The following is a 16381-nucleotide window of genomic DNA, read 5'->3' on the forward strand; positions in this document are numbered from 1 at the left end:
TCCTGCAGTCCAGACCCCACCAAGAAGCCACTCCTACCCCTTCAACAAGTCCTTGCCCCTCTAAGTTTCATGATTCTGTCTGTCCCCTCTTTGGGGACCGTGGGCCTTTTGGGATCTGTAAAGTAATAAAGTGGGTTCCTGGACTGTTTTCAATATTTCAAAAAGTCAAAGAGAAACTGCATTTGTGTCACCGAGCCTTTGGCCAATGCCCAATAACCATCTTTGGCTGGCATGATTGTTTGGACCTACTATGAATCCTGCTCTGGGTGACCCTGATCCTCGTAGAAGGGTGGGAACTAATCTTTTAACAGAACTGGGAGCACCCTGCCTTCCCCAAGGCCCAAGGGCACTGGAATGCGCTGGCCCAGCAGTACCACCCCTGATTGGAGCCCATTTCACCGCCCGGCTGGGTCGCGGAGGCAAGAAGGCCTGACCCAGCGCTTTCACTCGCCCAGAAGCAATGCCGGAGGCGTGGCTCCACGCCTCCCGGGAGGCCCCGCCCCTGACGGCCGGCCCGGCCCGGCCCGCCCCCGTACTAGTCCCCGCCCCTCGCCGCAGCCCCTTCCGGGCCACAGGGCGTCCGAGTGTCACGCCCCTCCCGCCTGCCACCCCATCAGGCCCCGCCCCTCCCGGGGCCCCGCCCCTGCGCGCCGGTCCAGCCAGCTCGCTCCGGCTCGCTCCGGCCCCGGGGCCGCCCCCTCCCCGCCCCGCCCCCTCCAGCCGGGGGTGCTCTAGATGCTGCGCGGAGACCCTCTGCACCCCTGCGAACATGGCGCTGCGAGTGGCGCGGAGCGTGCGGGCCGCGGTCTGCAGCCTGCGCGCCATCTCTGCGCCCAACGCGCCCTGCCCGCCGCGGCCCTGGGGACTGCGGGCGGGCGCCGTCCGGGCGCTGCGCACCGGTCCCGTTCTGCTGTCGGGTAAGTGCGGGCGGGCACGTGGGGCGAGCCAAGCTGACTCGGGGTAAGGGACTGGGGCCTCGATCCTCAGCTCGGGTCCCCGCCGCTGGTCGCCCCGGTCAAGGGAGGCGACCCCTGCACACGCTTATTGTTGTTGGGATCCCGTGTCGCGAGGCCGCTACTCCCTGAGTGACTTAAACGACCCCGCAGTCTTTGTCCTGCGGGTTGGGAGGAGGGGGGAGGAGGGCGGGGAGGCCTGGAGAACACGCGCGGTCGCCGTGTCCCGGCTGCTTCCGGCAGGAGCGTCGGCCGCTCGCTGCTGGAGACCCGGGCGAGCGTCGCCGAGCTCCTTCCTGACTTTAGATTTCTAGCATTTGTGAGCATCGTGGACCCTAAGAGTGAAGACAAATAATAGGCTTTACTTTGCTACACGGATCGTCACTGAATTCTGAAGTAAAAGTAAAGCAAGAGCATTTATTGAAATTTAAAGCACTGGGTCTAGATTTTTACCAGCTAAAGCTGGCACAACTTTGGAGAGAGCTATTTCCTAAAGCAGTGAGATAAACTCCACTGGACTCCACAGAAGACGTTCTACTGAAGTCTGTATCGAGTCGTCAATGTGTGTTGGGCTGAAACGAGGCCTTAGTTACATGGACTTGAAGGAACAGGGAGACCTGCCCGTAAATGTCTTGGCCATCTGTCCTACTTTAGCACGCGTTACCGCAGAGGAAAAAACGTTTTACTTCATGCACCAATACCTGAGACATTAACTGCACCTCCGAGAACTCAGGCTTCTTGCTGACAGAGCGCAGGTCTGTGGTGGCTGTTCTCTCATTAAGTTCGTTGTTTTAGAAACCTGTTTGGGACTAGAAAAGTTGATAGGTTTAAGTCCAAAGTCAAACATAATGAAGCTTACCTCCTCCCCACCCCACCCACCCATTAAAATCTCTCAGCTCTGTTAGTGCCGCATTTCAAGGGAAGAGCATTTCTCAGATAAGAACTGAATTTCAAACCTATGTATTTTGGTTATTCATTGTTACACTATCACTAGCTTTTTGCATTTTCCTGTTATCTAGTTAAATATTGCCCAAGATATCAATACCCATGATCTGGTTGAACACCTAGGTTTTTAATACTAAAGAGACCGAGTTCCAAAATTTCACTCCACCTCTTATGAGCTGTGACATCTTGGGTAGTCACTTAACTTCTCTGAGTCTGTTTCCCTAATCAGAAAAATGGAAATGATAATCCATACCTTACAGATTTGTTGGATGAATGAAATAATTTAACTGCTGTACATATAGTTTGACGCATAGTAAGTACTTGATAAATGTTACTTCTTATTAAATAGTAGTGTATAGAATCAAATAAATAGCGGAAAGTTGATCAAATGTTAATGTATTTTATTTGACTTAGTGACTGAAGGGAGGAGAATGCAAACTTCTCATAAATTACTCAACACACCTGATTTTGGGGGGGCCAAAACCCATGTTTTTCAAGACTCAGAGGAAAAGTAATTATTTACCTAATCTCCTGTTCCCTTCTTTCCTGTTGGGCCAAGGGTTAAAGGAGAATTGTACGAATCATCGTCTTTTGCCTAAATTGCATGGCCTAGTACAAAGACTGCATGGCCTTTGAAGTCAAGTGGACCTAGGTGCATTTAGCTTAGCAATGTTGCCGCCTTTTCCTCTAAACTTGAGGTTGCTCAGTTGCTAAATTGAATGTGAGAGCACTCTTACTCCTAAGATTATCTTTACAATTAGGTAAGATGGCAAGACCAAAGTCAGGACAGTAATTTCAGAGAAGTCATATGCTTATGGTTGTCCAGTCCTTACTTTTAAAAGGTATATTAGATTTAAACTGCCAGTTTTAGAGTTGTGACAGAATGTTAGGGAGAATTGAGTCCTGTAGCCAAATAACTATATATTAGATGTTTTGCTGAGCATCCTCTTAAACTTAAAAAAAAAATTACTTCACTCCAGCTTTTGAGTGCTTTCTATATGCCAAGCACTGTGTTTTGAACTGGGAATACAGATGAGATAAAGCCTGCTCTTGCTTGCTTTGTACTTGGTCTACTGCCTGGGGGAAACTGTAGCCTGTTAAGTGCTATGAGTGTGTGGGGGGAACGGTGTGGGAGAGTGGTGCAGAGTGCTGTGGGAGCAGGTTGGACGGCCCAGGAACCCAGGCTTGGAGGGCTGCATAAGGCATCTGGCAGGCAGAGCTGCTAAATTGAGATCTGAAAATCAAGAAAAGGCGGTGGGGAGAATGGGTTGCAGTCAGAACACTAAGTACAAACACACTTTCTTAGGGAAACACACGTTGACCTGAAGCATTTAGTATTTGAAGTGGAGTGAAGCAAAGCAAGTTACTTTGTGGCAGATTTTGCAACCTCTTACACTGAGGAGTATGGTATTAAAGTTTTTTAATGACTGGGAGGAAAAGAAATACTCTTTATTTACACTCTGCTGTGTATCAGAGCTGTGTAATCAAGGCAGTTTAATGTTGTTTTAAGTACAGTTATCTTTTGGGTAAGGGGTAAGAGTGAACCAGCAATGCTTATGGTAAAACAGTATTGAAATTAACGAGCCATTTTCTTATTAACTTCCGATGTAGTATTTTTGGAAAAATACTGCTTCACTTCAGAATGTGATATATATTTAGGAAGGTAAGTTTTTTTAAAAAAATATTATTTTAAGCAAGTACTTTTGACATTAAATCGTAAGGAATTTTTTTCACATCACTCGAACTCTGGTAGGTCATTCTTCCAAGAATCCTTGAGTATTTTGGCCATCCGTGTATTTGAAGAGAAGCAGCTCATAAAGCCAAGGCCTAACCTGTCCAATGAATGTCGAGCAGAGGCTGCCTTTCTACCATTTAGTGTCTTAGCTCTGAGGTGACTATTGAGTTCTGATCGTATAGTTTGCTTCTTTAAATGATGGTAGTCACTTTCCTCAAGGGGAGACTTGAATTCATTTAAGGTGGAATCAGGAACTTAGACAAGCTATAATTGTTCCAGGTCAATTTTATTCCTGTTAAGATTCCACACAGCTCTACCTAAAGAGGCACATAATTTTTTAGGTTAAATCATTTATGAGCAGTCTTTATGCTCCTCCCAAAAGCTCATCACTCTTTCTTCAGAGGGACAGACTTGCTTTGTATGACAGACCAGTAATAGATAAATATATATTTGAAATGTGCTCCAAAATTTGTGTGTGTGTGTGTGTGTGTGTGTGATATAGACTGAGTAATGTGAAGGGCAAATAATCATATCTCCAAAAGATGCAAAGGTGTTCACATCAAGCCATCTTTGCCTAAATGATACCAATGTTGAGATGTGTCTTCTCACATGATCTGTTTTGTCCTGGGCAGTATACTGTTGAATGGCAATGCCAATAAGTCAAACACAAATACTGGGAAGGTCTTGCCCTTTGACAGCACTGATATGTAAAAAAATGCTTTTTAAGAAGTGATGCCACTGCTTTTCTGAAATATTGGTCTTCTATTTAGGTCGTAAATTCACAGACAAACATGAATGGGTAACAACAGAAAACGGTGTTGGAACAGTGGGAATCAGCAATTTTGCACAGGTATTGGATTGTCTTGCAATATTTCAGTCTGCTCTTGCCTAAATTGGATTGCTTTACCTTTTAAAAATTGTTTATTCTGCCCCTTAGTATTATTTTGGGCCCCTTAAAGGCCCTTAGAAGAACATCAGTCATAGATGGAAAAAGTAAAACATAGTTTAGTTAGGGCAGCGTATAGTGTTTTTAGAGATATTGAAAGGTTAACACTTAAAATTAAAAATTAAATTCAAGAGAGAAATGTTTGTTTCATATTGGGGCAGTTAAGGAAAAAAGCAGAGCAAGCAAAAGGGCTGGAGTGTTGACAGTGTTTTGTGGATAACAATGATATACACGTGATCTGGGGACTTGAAGAGGGAACACCTAGATTGGCACAGATTACACAAAGATAAACCTTTTATTTAGAGTTTGTCTCTACTAATTCCCTTATTGCCACTGATCCCATATTGAGATATTGTGTAAAAGCACTTGAGAAGCCAAATAGCAGCACCATCACTGATCTTCCACGATCTCTGGGTGGGGTGGGGAGAAGGGGCGGGGGTATTAACTGATGGTAGTATATACAGTATTCTTCAGAAATGCTGCGATCTCAGGTACTGAGAATCCATGACAACTGTATCTTCATTGGCATATCTGTACCTACTGAGGCCCAATACAGCATGCTTTGTGAAATACTGCATAAGTATTGTCCTCCTCTCCTGGAGTTTATGAGGGGGAATCAACTACATGGAAAATGACATACAAAACATTATGTGACGGATGCCTTGAGTAGTACAAGGCATTGTCACCTGATGGAGAGATCACTACTTATTAGTCAGCAGATGCAGTAGGGGAAATGGCCTCAGTAAAGTTGCAGAGGTGGAAAAGCACAAAGTGTTTTCTTAGAGGAGCCAGTAATCTTTTAGGGGGCATATGGTTTGTGACGGGGTCACTGCCACCTCTGGGAAATCCAGCTAGTGGCCTGTTTTCTTGCAGATCCTGAGGTAAGAATAATTTTGCATTTTTAAAGGGTTATAAGAAAAACCAAAGAATTTGGCCCCTCAAGTGTAAAGTATGTACTGTGTGAATTAAAGGGATTCAGTGTTTGGCTTGTTCCTATTCACTAGGTTTAATTTGATTTCTTAGAGGTTTGGTGCTTTGTTTTTGTCTTTTAAAGGAAGCTTTGGGAGATGTTGTTTACTGTAGTCTGCCTGAAGTTGGGACAAAATTGAACAAACAAGGTGAGTGTTTTTCTCATCTTGGTATGTCATGATTCATGCCATGAATTTTCTTTATCTTGCATAATAACTTGTTTGTACCCAGGATCATTTAGAATGCTTCTTCCTCAAGTAACAGAAAACTTACATAAGAGTAGATCAACCAACAGGGGTTTATTATATCTCATACAAGCAATCTTGGAAATAGGTGGATACAGGATTGACTCAGTGGCTCAGTGAAGATTATCAAGGACACAACCTCTCTGGTACTTTTTCTGCCTCAGCATGTCAGAGGTCACAGAATGGCAGCAGAACCTTCAAGCATCATGTTCTCAATGACAGTATCCAAAAGTAGGAAGAGAAGGACAGGCTCTCTTTGTCTCTTTATTGGGAACAAATATCTCAACCAGAAATCTCTCAGATCACCTTTTCTTTTATCAATTTAGCCAAGTCTGGGTCGTATTGCCATGCCTAACTGTAAGGAATGATGGTGAGGAGAATAATGAGTATTTTCAGACTTTACAATGGAAGGCAGGAAGTAGAGGGAAATGGCTCTTAGCACCCTCCCCGCCACATGTTGATATAGTATAATATAGCTGAAGTCTCTGAAGTTTAAAAAATAAAGTCTTTCTTTGGAGGCAGTAAAGAATATCAGGATAGAACATGGGCTTCTGAGTCAGAATCTGGTTTTAAATCCTGGCCTCTCAACATAGCTGTGTGATTTGGGAGAGATTACTTAATGTAGGTCTCATCTGTAAATTGGGATAATAATACTTACCTCATAGAGTAGTTGTAAGGATTAAATGAAACTAGCATAATAACCAGCATAAGATTAGTGCTTGATAAATGTCAGCCAGTGGAACCACGTGTATTATTATTCATGGGTTCCTTGACATATGTCAGGTAGCCCTACAGAATTTAAGTATCTGTTTTCTTTAATCATGTTTTATTTACTGTGTATGCACTTTGCTGTTCTCAAGCAGATCAGAAATTTCTGAACATCTCTTTATAGCAAGTGAGAAGCAAGAACCTACTTTTTGTGCTTCTATTATAGAAAAAATTCTATTAAACTAAATATGTTGACTAATACCCTTAACCTAATGAATGCTTTCTTTAAACTTTCTGCTAAAGGTGTTTTTTAAAGTGATACAAAATTTACATACAGTGAAAATGCATGGATCTTAATTGTATAAGCCAAAGAGTTTTGACAACTGTGTTTATACACTGTGTAAACCTTGCCAATCAAAACTCTTCTCAATATACAACCACTTCTCTGATTTCTGTCACCATAGATTAGTTTTGCCTGTTCTTTAACTTCATTTAAAAGGAATCAGACAATATGTATTATGTATGGCTTCATTTGTCTAATGTCATAATTTCGAGATTCATTCATAGTGAGTGATCAGTATTTTGCTTTTTTATGCTGCGAAGTCCCATCGTGTTTGCCAAAGAGGTTATACCATTTTACACTCTGACCAGCAGTATGAGAGAGTTCCAGGTGCTGCATATTTCATTGTGGTTTTAACTTGCATTTCCCTAGGACAGATTATTGTTCACCTTGCCATGTGCTTTTTGCCACTCACATCTTTTTTTGTGAAGTCTCTAGTCTTCTACTTGGGTTATCTTTTTACCATTGATTTTTAGGCATCATTTTAAATTCTAGATACAAATCCTTTTTCAGAAATGTATTTTATGAATATTTTGTCATATATATGTATGGAACATTGTCTTCTCTAAGAAGTCTTTTGTCTATCTTCATAGTTCCCAGACTATATACCCCAGTGCCATGAGGTGCTGTGGGGTATTTTTAATTTTTAACATCTGTTGGACACAGCACAGACTAATAAACAATGGAGGTAACAATTTCAATGTTGGATCTTACTACATTACTTTGGGTAATGTGACTTTGAAGCAAGTACTGCACAATTGGCATGGAACATCAGGTATGGCAGTGATTGATGTGACCTGATTCCCTGAGGGAGAACTTAATACAGTATGCAACAGACACATAATTTATATCTGTAAATTGTAATTAAAAATGAAAATTCTTTTTTGTTCAATTTATATGTGTTAATTTTTTCAAATCGCTACTCAATTGTTAGGATATAAAAACTTACTAAGTAGTTTGGACCTGACCTCTTAATAAATTGAAGTGTTAGGTATTTGTTTTGGTCTAGAGATTACCACAAAACCTTACTGAGACACTTAAGGGCATTGTGAACTGAGAAAGTGAGCAACTCTGGCCCATACCAAGGTTCGCAGAGATATAGTATTTCATCATTAGGTATGCTATTTAGCTGTGGAGTTTTTCATAGATGCCCATTATCAGATGATGCAGTTCCTTTCTATATCTAGTTTGCTGAGAATTATCATTTGTGGGTGTTGAATTTTTGTCAAATTCATTTTCTCCATCTATTGACATGATCAAAGGGTTTTTCTTGTTAATGTGATGAATGGTGATTCATTTTTGAATGTTTAACCAACCTTGCATTCCTGGTAGTCATGATACAAAAGTTAAAAATTATCTCTAAAAACATACTGCTGGATTTGATTTGCTAATTTGTACATTATGTTCATGAGAGATATTGGTCATTTCTTATAATGGCTTTGTCAAATTCTGGAATCTGTTATATTGACCTCATAGAATAAGTTTAGAAATATTCCTACCTCTTTTCTTTTTCTGAAAGAAAGTGCAAGATTAGTGTTGTTTCTTCTTTAATTGTTTGATAGATTTAACTGGTGGAATATGAGCCAGATTTCTTTGTAGGAAGGTTTTTGATACAAATTTCTTTAATATATTTTCAGATTTTCTATATTATTTTACATTGGTTTTGAGAAATTTTTCCATTTCATGTTGTTATATTCAGCATACAGATGCTCATATTTTTCATTTATTATCCTATTATACCCATACGATCTGTAGTAAGGACTCCTTTTTCATTCCTTCATATTGGTGGTAATTTTCTCTTCTCAATCAGTCTGCTTGCTCTATCAAATTTATCAATCTTTTGAAAGAACCAAATTTCTACTATGTTAAATTTTCTCTTATTTTCCATTTCATTTGTTCTTTCATATCTTTATTTTCTTCCTCCAACTTACTTAGATTTAATTTCCTTTTTCTAGCTTCTGGAAACTTGTGGTTTTGTTGGTTTTCAGGTTTTTTTACTGGACTTTTTTTTATCCATACTGTAAAATGCTGTCTCCCTTGCGGTGAGTGGCAGCTAAAATCTTAGTCTGATTCTTCTAGCCTTATCTAGGACACTTGGAGTCTGCCCCGTGCACATATGATTCAGGGATCATTCAGAGACCTGGACAGAATTTATAGACAGAATTTGGGGCTCTCCTTTTTATCTCTATCCTTAATGAGATTTCCCAGCTCACTTTCCAGTAGCTGTCGTGGCCCCAAACTCTTGTCTCCTAGTCCTTTAAACCAGTAAGACTGAGATTTTCTTTCAGAATTTTGGCTGCTCCACCTGGCACAGATCAGTGTCCTTTCTTCAAGGCTAAAAGTCATTTTAAAAAAATCACCAGTGTCATCCCTTCTTTCTAATGTTGCCTCCTTTCCATAAACTGACTGCTTTTGTTCATTTTCTGGTGTCTTTAGAAGCCAGGTCATTGATTTTAAGATGTTCTTTTTAAATAACACCTAAAGATTTTATTTCCTTCTAAGCACTTTTTTAGCTCTGCCCCCACAAACTTTGGTGTGTTGTATTCATCACATTCAGTTCAGATCACTTGATTTTGTCCTGTAGGTGAGCAGGGCTTTTTTTTTTTTTTTAATTAATTAATTTATTTTTATTTTTGGCTGGTTGGGTCTTCGTTGCTGCATGCAAGCTTTCTCTAGTTGTGGCGACCGGGGGCTACTCTTCATTGCAGTGCGCAAGCTTCTCATTGCGGTGGCTTCTGTTGTTGCAGAGCACGGGCTCTAGGCGCACGGGCTTCAGTAGTTGTGGCTCGCGGGCTCTAGAGTGCAGGCTCGGTAGTTGTGGCCCTTGGGCTTAGTTGCTCCGTGGCATGTGGGATCTTCCCGGACCAGGGCTCAAACCCATGTCCCCTGCATTGGCAGGCAGATTCTTAACCACTGCACCACCAGGGAAATCCCAGGGCTCTGTTAATTTTTCAGTCTTTTTTTTTCTTTTCAAACTCTTCTTCAGATTGGTTAGTTTCAGATGATCTTCGTGTTCACTGACCCTTCTGCACAGTATCCAGTCTACTGTTAATGCCATCTAGTGAACGTTTTAGATATTATGCTTTCCAGTTCTAGAATGTCCATTTAAAAAATTATAATTTCTTTGCAAGTTATTTCCCCATATATTCACTCGCTAGTTTTTTTGTTTTTGTTTTTTGGTCTTTGAACATACTTACAGTAGCTATTTTAAGGTTCTCTGCTAATTCCAACATGTGGGTCTGTGGATCATTTTGAGATCTTTATACTGACTACTTTTTCTCTAAACTATGGCTCCCTTCTTTCTAGAATTTCAACCCTCAATTTCCAGCCACCTTGGGGGCCCACACTCCATCCTCTGATGCCTTTAGCAAATCAGACTGTGGTTTTCTACTTGTGTTCTAGTTACACTGTGCTCTTTGGATGGGGCCATGTTGTCAGGCTACAGACTGTATAAATGAAGATCTTGCATGACAAAACCTATGGTTTTATTTTAATTAAAGATATTTATGACTTTCTGTCATTACTGTATTAGAGGTGATCACTTCTCCATATTTTGTATTTTGAGGTCACTAACTTGACATTTAATACTTTCTTTAATTTTCTCAATTTAGAGGAATTTGGTGCTTTGGAAAGTGTGAAAGCTGCTAGTGAACTCTATTCTCCTCTATCAGGAGAAGTAACTGAAATTAATGAAGCTCTGGCAGAAAATCCAGGACTTGTCAACAAATCTTGTTATGAAGATGGTAAGTTGTTGCTAGAAATTTTTTTAAGGATTGTTTGCTGCAGTTAACATTTAATCTGGAATTTAAAGCAATCTTTAGCTGATGGTGACTTCTTTTTGCCCTTCTTGGTACTAAATAGAGATATTCTGCTTTTAAAAGGGAAAACAGTTTAGCTGAATATATAAGGTTATGTTTAAAATCTGTCAATAAAAGCATTGCCTTATTTTATAGGGTTCTTAGTATCATAGTTGTAGACTCATTGAAAACACTTCAGAGTATTTACCTGTTCAGTCATAAAGCATCTAATCACATTGTGTGATGTAGGTGGTAATAGAATAACATTTATTACATTAATTTTCAGTTTTCTCACATCTTCATCTTCATAATAATGTAGTAAGGTAAGCTAGCAGCAATTTTTTCCATTTTGTAGATGAATTGAGGCCCCAAAGGATTTCTCTGCTAAGGTCACACAGCCAACAAGATGCAAAATTAGCATTAGGTTGTAGTTCTCTGTTTCCTATCACCTACTTCTTCTCTCTACTAAAGCTTTCTAATGCCATTAATCTAAGTTGTTACAGTGTTGGTGTTCCTTTTGTTAAAGATATACCTGGCCTTGTGTATTTGGATCCGTATGTAAAGTTGTTGATGCTTATTACAGCCTAGAAGTTCTTAATCCATTATGGTAGAATTTCTTCTGGTTCTTTTCAGTTATGATATGTAAGGAATATTAATTTAATTCTTACAGCTAAAATTTAACGCTCTTTGAACAAATAATGAGTGATTTATGTAAAGAATACTAGGTTAATTTTGAGGCACTCAGAATTTACATTTTGAATGAATTTGACTTTCTCTTTAAAAAGGTGATTTAGAATATAAGATACTTTTTTTTGGTTGCAGGTTGGCTGATCAAGATGACACTCAGTAACCCTTCAGAACTAGATGAACTAATGAGTGAAGAAGCATATGAGAAATACATAAAATCTATTGAGGAGTGAAAATGGAACCCCTAAATAAACTAGTTTGAAACAACTTAATCTAGTATAGTTGTCTTAAATTAGTGGTGGATAGATTTTTAAAAAGCAACTTTTAGCAAAAGAAACTACTTTCAACAATGTTGCCAGAAGAAAATACCCCTTAACTTCCTAATGATTTCACATAAACACTATGCATCTTTTTCACAACAGCCTGTGATTTTTAGGCTAGTCTCCAGTTATAATACTCAGAATTCCTGAAATTATCTGTGGTAAAACTATATATAAAAATTATGTAATTCAAGGATAACATTGTTATCTTAACCTTACATAATATTGTAACTTGCTTACAGCCATCCCTGGATTTGGGTCAAAATACTCAATGAACTTGCCATTGGAAATAAATGACAGTGGAGAAAAGTTTGTTAGTTGTATAGTGTCCAGTGAAGAACATTACTATCTTAATTTTGCAATATACTGTGTTTGCTGGTGCTATTTTTATACAGTGAAGCAACAGCCTTGCAGGAAAATAAGAAACAGTTTAATAATAAAATATTCAACTTCTTAATCGTGTTTTTTGTTTTGCTGTTAATATTTCATTTAGTGACTCCACTAGTATTTGTAAAGATGCTAATTTTAACTTACGGAAAGTTATTTTTTAAAAAGGAATTTTAAGCCCTAGCGATGAAAGGTTGGTTCCAAGAAAATGTTTCCTTTTAGTCACAAATCTTGCTTTTCTTAAGCAAAGATCTAATTGCCTGATAGCATCAAGTACTATTTTTTGGTCATTTTTAACATAAAAGAAATCATTGACTTTGTTTTTCTATCATGCCAATTAGAAGAGAGGAGTAGGGCTTCCCTGGTGGCGCAATGGTTGAGGGTCCGCCTGCCGATGCAGGGGACACGGGTTCGTGCCCCGGTCTGGGAAGATCCCACATGCCGCAGAGCGGCTGGTCCCGTGAGCCATGGCCACTGAGCCTGCGCGTCCGGAGCCTGTGCTCCGCAACGGGAGAGGCCACAACAGTGAGAGGCCCGCATACCGCAAAAAAAAAAAAAAAGAAGAGAGGAGTAAAAACAAGGAAAGGTGAAATTTTGATCAGCATAGCACATGACATCCTTAAGAAAGTTAAACCACATTCACATAAGGTTTCTACTTAAGTAATGGGGACAGAAGTGGACACAGTGGCCAACATAGCATACTTTCTAATTAAGCCAATGGTAGTACTGTAGTATGCTGATATTTGGGGCAGGGGAGAGAACATACATAAGTATATACACACAGATATATATACTTATACACACACACAGCAAGAAAAAACTTCTACCATTTTCCCAGTTACTAGAGGAAAAGGGAAGTATGTAGACACTACTATCTTATGGTAAATAAAGAGCAAATAAAGAACATAGAGTACGTAGGTAGGTAAATAACATACAAGTCTTTCTTGTTCCTCTGCAGAAAGAATGCATTCTTTCCAGGACTGTGCCAGTGGCCATATCACTGCTGAGCTGTGTCTGTTATTAATCAGGTTAATTAATTTGACTGTCTGCTTTGGAAATAGGGATGAGTAATAATTGCTCATTTAAATCTAAATAAATCTTGTTTTAAAGTTACTCTCATATATTACCTTCTTTCATCTTTACCACAGTAGCCAGAGCTAGGTAGGGCATATCCATAACTACCACCATTTCACAGATAAGGTGACGGAGAGGATAAGAGGATATGGTTAGGATTTTCACATTTCCTGGCTCACTCTTCATCAGTTCCTTAGCAAAATGTAAGTTACTATGATAATACTTAAGGGAATTCCCTGGCGGTCCGGTGGTTAGGCGCTTTCATTACCAGGGCCCAGGTTCAATCCCTGGTCAGGGAACTAACATCCCACAAGATGCGTTAATGCGGCCAAAAATATATTTAAATGGGAATCTAGCAGGCGGGGGGAGGATCAAAGAACAAAACTTTATGACAACTTGCTCTTTTTCACTGTTTAGAATACAGAGCCAGTTCAACCTTCGTTTCTATTTTAGTGCTGCTGAAAATAAGAGGTGTTGAATGGCCCTCCAAATGGACTAAATCAACAGAGAATTCAATTTCTCAGACCTCATATTCCTTTGAATGGTTTTGGTCTTAATAGAGGAGCTTAATATAGGTTTTAAATAATGCTTTCTAATAATTTAAAATTCAAGAAATGGAACAGGTAACCCTGGAAGTGTTCAAAAAATTTTTTTTCTCTTATCACCTCCCAGATAGTTGAATAGTTTAAAGAAGTTGATGGCATTAAGTTTTAATGAAGAAACCACTAGAGGGCTCTCTGTACAGGCATGCTAGTATGAAAATCAGGCTGGTATTTCAGATCAACTCTCAAGCAAATCAATTTCTGAATTTTTCTGAATTTCTGCAGCTTTTCTGGGGCTGCTAAAATGTCAGAGTGCCACCCACCTTCAGTTTTTAAAATTACGCTAACTATAACTGTGCCTTCATTACTTCTCAGCAATCACTGTATTATTTCAGACCTAATCATGCGTCTTTCTCAGTGATTAAATTCTTTTTTCTTCTCAGCAACATGGCTTTACTATTAACTACCTATCCCCATCAGTCTTTTTTTTTTTTTCTTTTAAATACACTTTTTTAGAGAGTAGATTTAGGTTCAAAATTGAGCAGAGAGTAGTTTCTGTATACCTCCTGCCCCCATCTTGGTGTTTTTAAAACACTCCTTTGCCAACTCTGAGATCTTTTTCTACTAGAGCTTCTGTATCTTGATTCCATCTCTACTTTGGCTTTTTATAAACATGACTAGACACTCATCCCTTTAAGTTTCTGCTCAGTCGTGTTATCAGGCTTTTTTTTTTTTTTAACATCTTTATTGGAGTATAATTGCTTTACAATGGTGTGTTAGTTTCTGCTGTATAACAAAGTGAATCAGCTGTATGTATACATATATCCCCATATCCCCTCACTCTTGCATCTCCCTCCCACCCTCCCCATCCCACCCCCCGCTATCCCACCCCTCCAGGCGGTCACAAAGCACCGAGCTGATCTCCCTGTGCTATGTGGCTGCTTCCCACTAGCTATCTATTTTCCATTTGGTAGTGTATATATGTCCGTGCCATTCTCTCACTTCGTCCCAGCTTACCCCTGCTATCAGGCTTTTACCTGCTAAGCTTCAACAGTGATTAGAAGCCCGTTTAAAATGGGTATGCAGGCAAAATTAGTGTGAAGCAAATCATTTGCCAGATCTTCCACTTCCACATGTACTTAGGAGAATGTGCTTTCAGTCAAGAAGTTTTTAACAGTTATTTAGTAAATCTTAGTTAAGACTTTAGGTATACTTCCCAGAAACTGAGAACACAGCTTTAATGACTTGGCTAACAAATCCTGCTAGTCAGGTGGTTTCAAATTTTCTATTTTCAACAGAACTAAAGGAGGTTCTTCCTAACCAAACTGTCAGGTGATAATTAAAAAAAATTTTGTTGCTTACTAGGTGATTTCTGGTGTGGAGTTTAAAAAGTTAAGAGACACTGCAATGACAAAAACTCCTTCATGGGGCTTCCCTGGTGGCGCAGTGGTTGGCAGTCCGCCTGACGATGCAGGGGACGCGGGTTCGTGCCCCGGTCCGGGCATGCCGCGGAGCGGCTGCCCCCATGAGCCATGGCCGCCGAACCTGCGCGTCCGGAGCCTGTTGCTCCGCGACGGGAGAGGCTACAGCAGTGAGGGAACCCGTGTCCCCTGCATCGGCAGGCGGACTCTCAACCACTGCGCCACCAGGGAAGCCCTATTTTTTATATATATATATTTTTTAAATATTTTTTTTGACGGGGACCCTTTTTAAAGTCTTCATTGAATTTGTTACAATATTGCTTCTGTTTTATGTTTTGGTTTTTTGGCCTGGAGGTAGGTGGGATCTTAGCTCCCCAACCAGGTATCAAACCCACACCCCCTACATTGGAAGGCAAAGTCTTAAACATTGGAACGCCAGGGAATTCCCTCCAAATGGCTTTTAATCACAGGGGTATAAAAGGCTTATGATATTTTTCTCCAGCAGAAATCTTCACACTTTTAAAACCAGAAAGCACAAGGGCTTTGGAACCAGACCTGAGCTGGGTTCTACCACGAATGCCTGACTCCGGGCACAGGTTCCCACCCCTGGCTGCACCCTGGGATGCTCGAAAATACCAGCACCAAAGCTGGGAGGGGAGCAGGGGGTGACATTTCACTGTCTTCAACGAGTTCCTCAGCTGATTTAGCAACGTGGGGCTACTTTTCTACATTTGTATAAAAGATGCAAATGCCCACTTCACAGGCTGCGCTTCTACACGACAGGGGGTGGCGCCTTAAAAACTTACTGGCCTGCACCACCCTGGCACAGTCCTTATGGGGGAGAGGCGATTGGGGGACAGTGGGCAAAGTCTGGGGACATTTTTGGTCGCCTGGCATCTAGTGGGTAGAGGCCAGGGACGCTGCTAGCCACTCCCCATCACAGAACTATCCGCGCCAAGGGCAGCAGTGCGGAGGGAGAGGTCCTGGGTCTCTGAGGGGAAGCTGGTCCCAAAGCCCTCACTTTCTAACTCCAAGGTCCGACGGGCACCCAACCCCTCGGTGGGTTTCCCTGACCATCACTTAAGGCTACACGGTACCTCGCGAGGCGGCCTCCCGCTCTCTCAGCTGCAGTGAGCTCCTCAGGCGCGGGTGGAAGGTTCGCGGTCGCGCACAGCCTGCCGGGAGCACGCGCCCACCGCGGTCAGTGGGCGTCGCCTTTCGCGCTCAGCTTTGTTGCGCGTGGCGCGTATACGTCACTTCCACTGCGAATCCCCCGCAGGCCCGCCTACCGCCCCGCCCCCAGCGCGTCCGT

General features: G+C 41.1%; 1 protein-coding gene and 1 long non-coding RNA gene across 2 annotated transcripts; one reads left to right on the forward strand and one right to left on the reverse strand.

The window, feature by feature from the left end:
• The first annotated feature begins 625 nt into the window (after positions 1-625).
• Positions 626-12108, forward strand: GCSH (glycine cleavage system protein H). Its single transcript, XM_004280110.3, has 5 exons — positions 626-917; positions 4404-4483; positions 5634-5697; positions 10453-10584; positions 11461-12108. The coding sequence occupies exons 1-5, from the start codon at positions 770-772 to the stop codon at positions 11556-11558; spliced, it is 522 nt and encodes a 173-aa protein (XP_004280158.1). The 5' UTR covers positions 626-769; the 3' UTR covers positions 11559-12108.
• LOC117196722 (uncharacterized) lies at positions 924-16302 on the reverse strand. The gene is made up of 3 exons (XR_004477042.2): positions 16167-16302; positions 1655-1762; positions 924-1288 (listed from the first exon to the last, which is right to left on the reverse strand). It is a non-coding gene; the product is annotated as an uncharacterized LOC117196722 (long non-coding RNA).
• Positions 16303-16381: the final 79 nt, after the last annotated feature.

This window comes from Orcinus orca, chromosome 20, assembly GCF_937001465.1.
Source record: "Orcinus orca chromosome 20, mOrcOrc1.1, whole genome shotgun sequence".
Classification (NCBI taxonomy): domain Eukaryota; kingdom Metazoa; phylum Chordata; class Mammalia; order Artiodactyla; family Delphinidae; genus Orcinus; species Orcinus orca.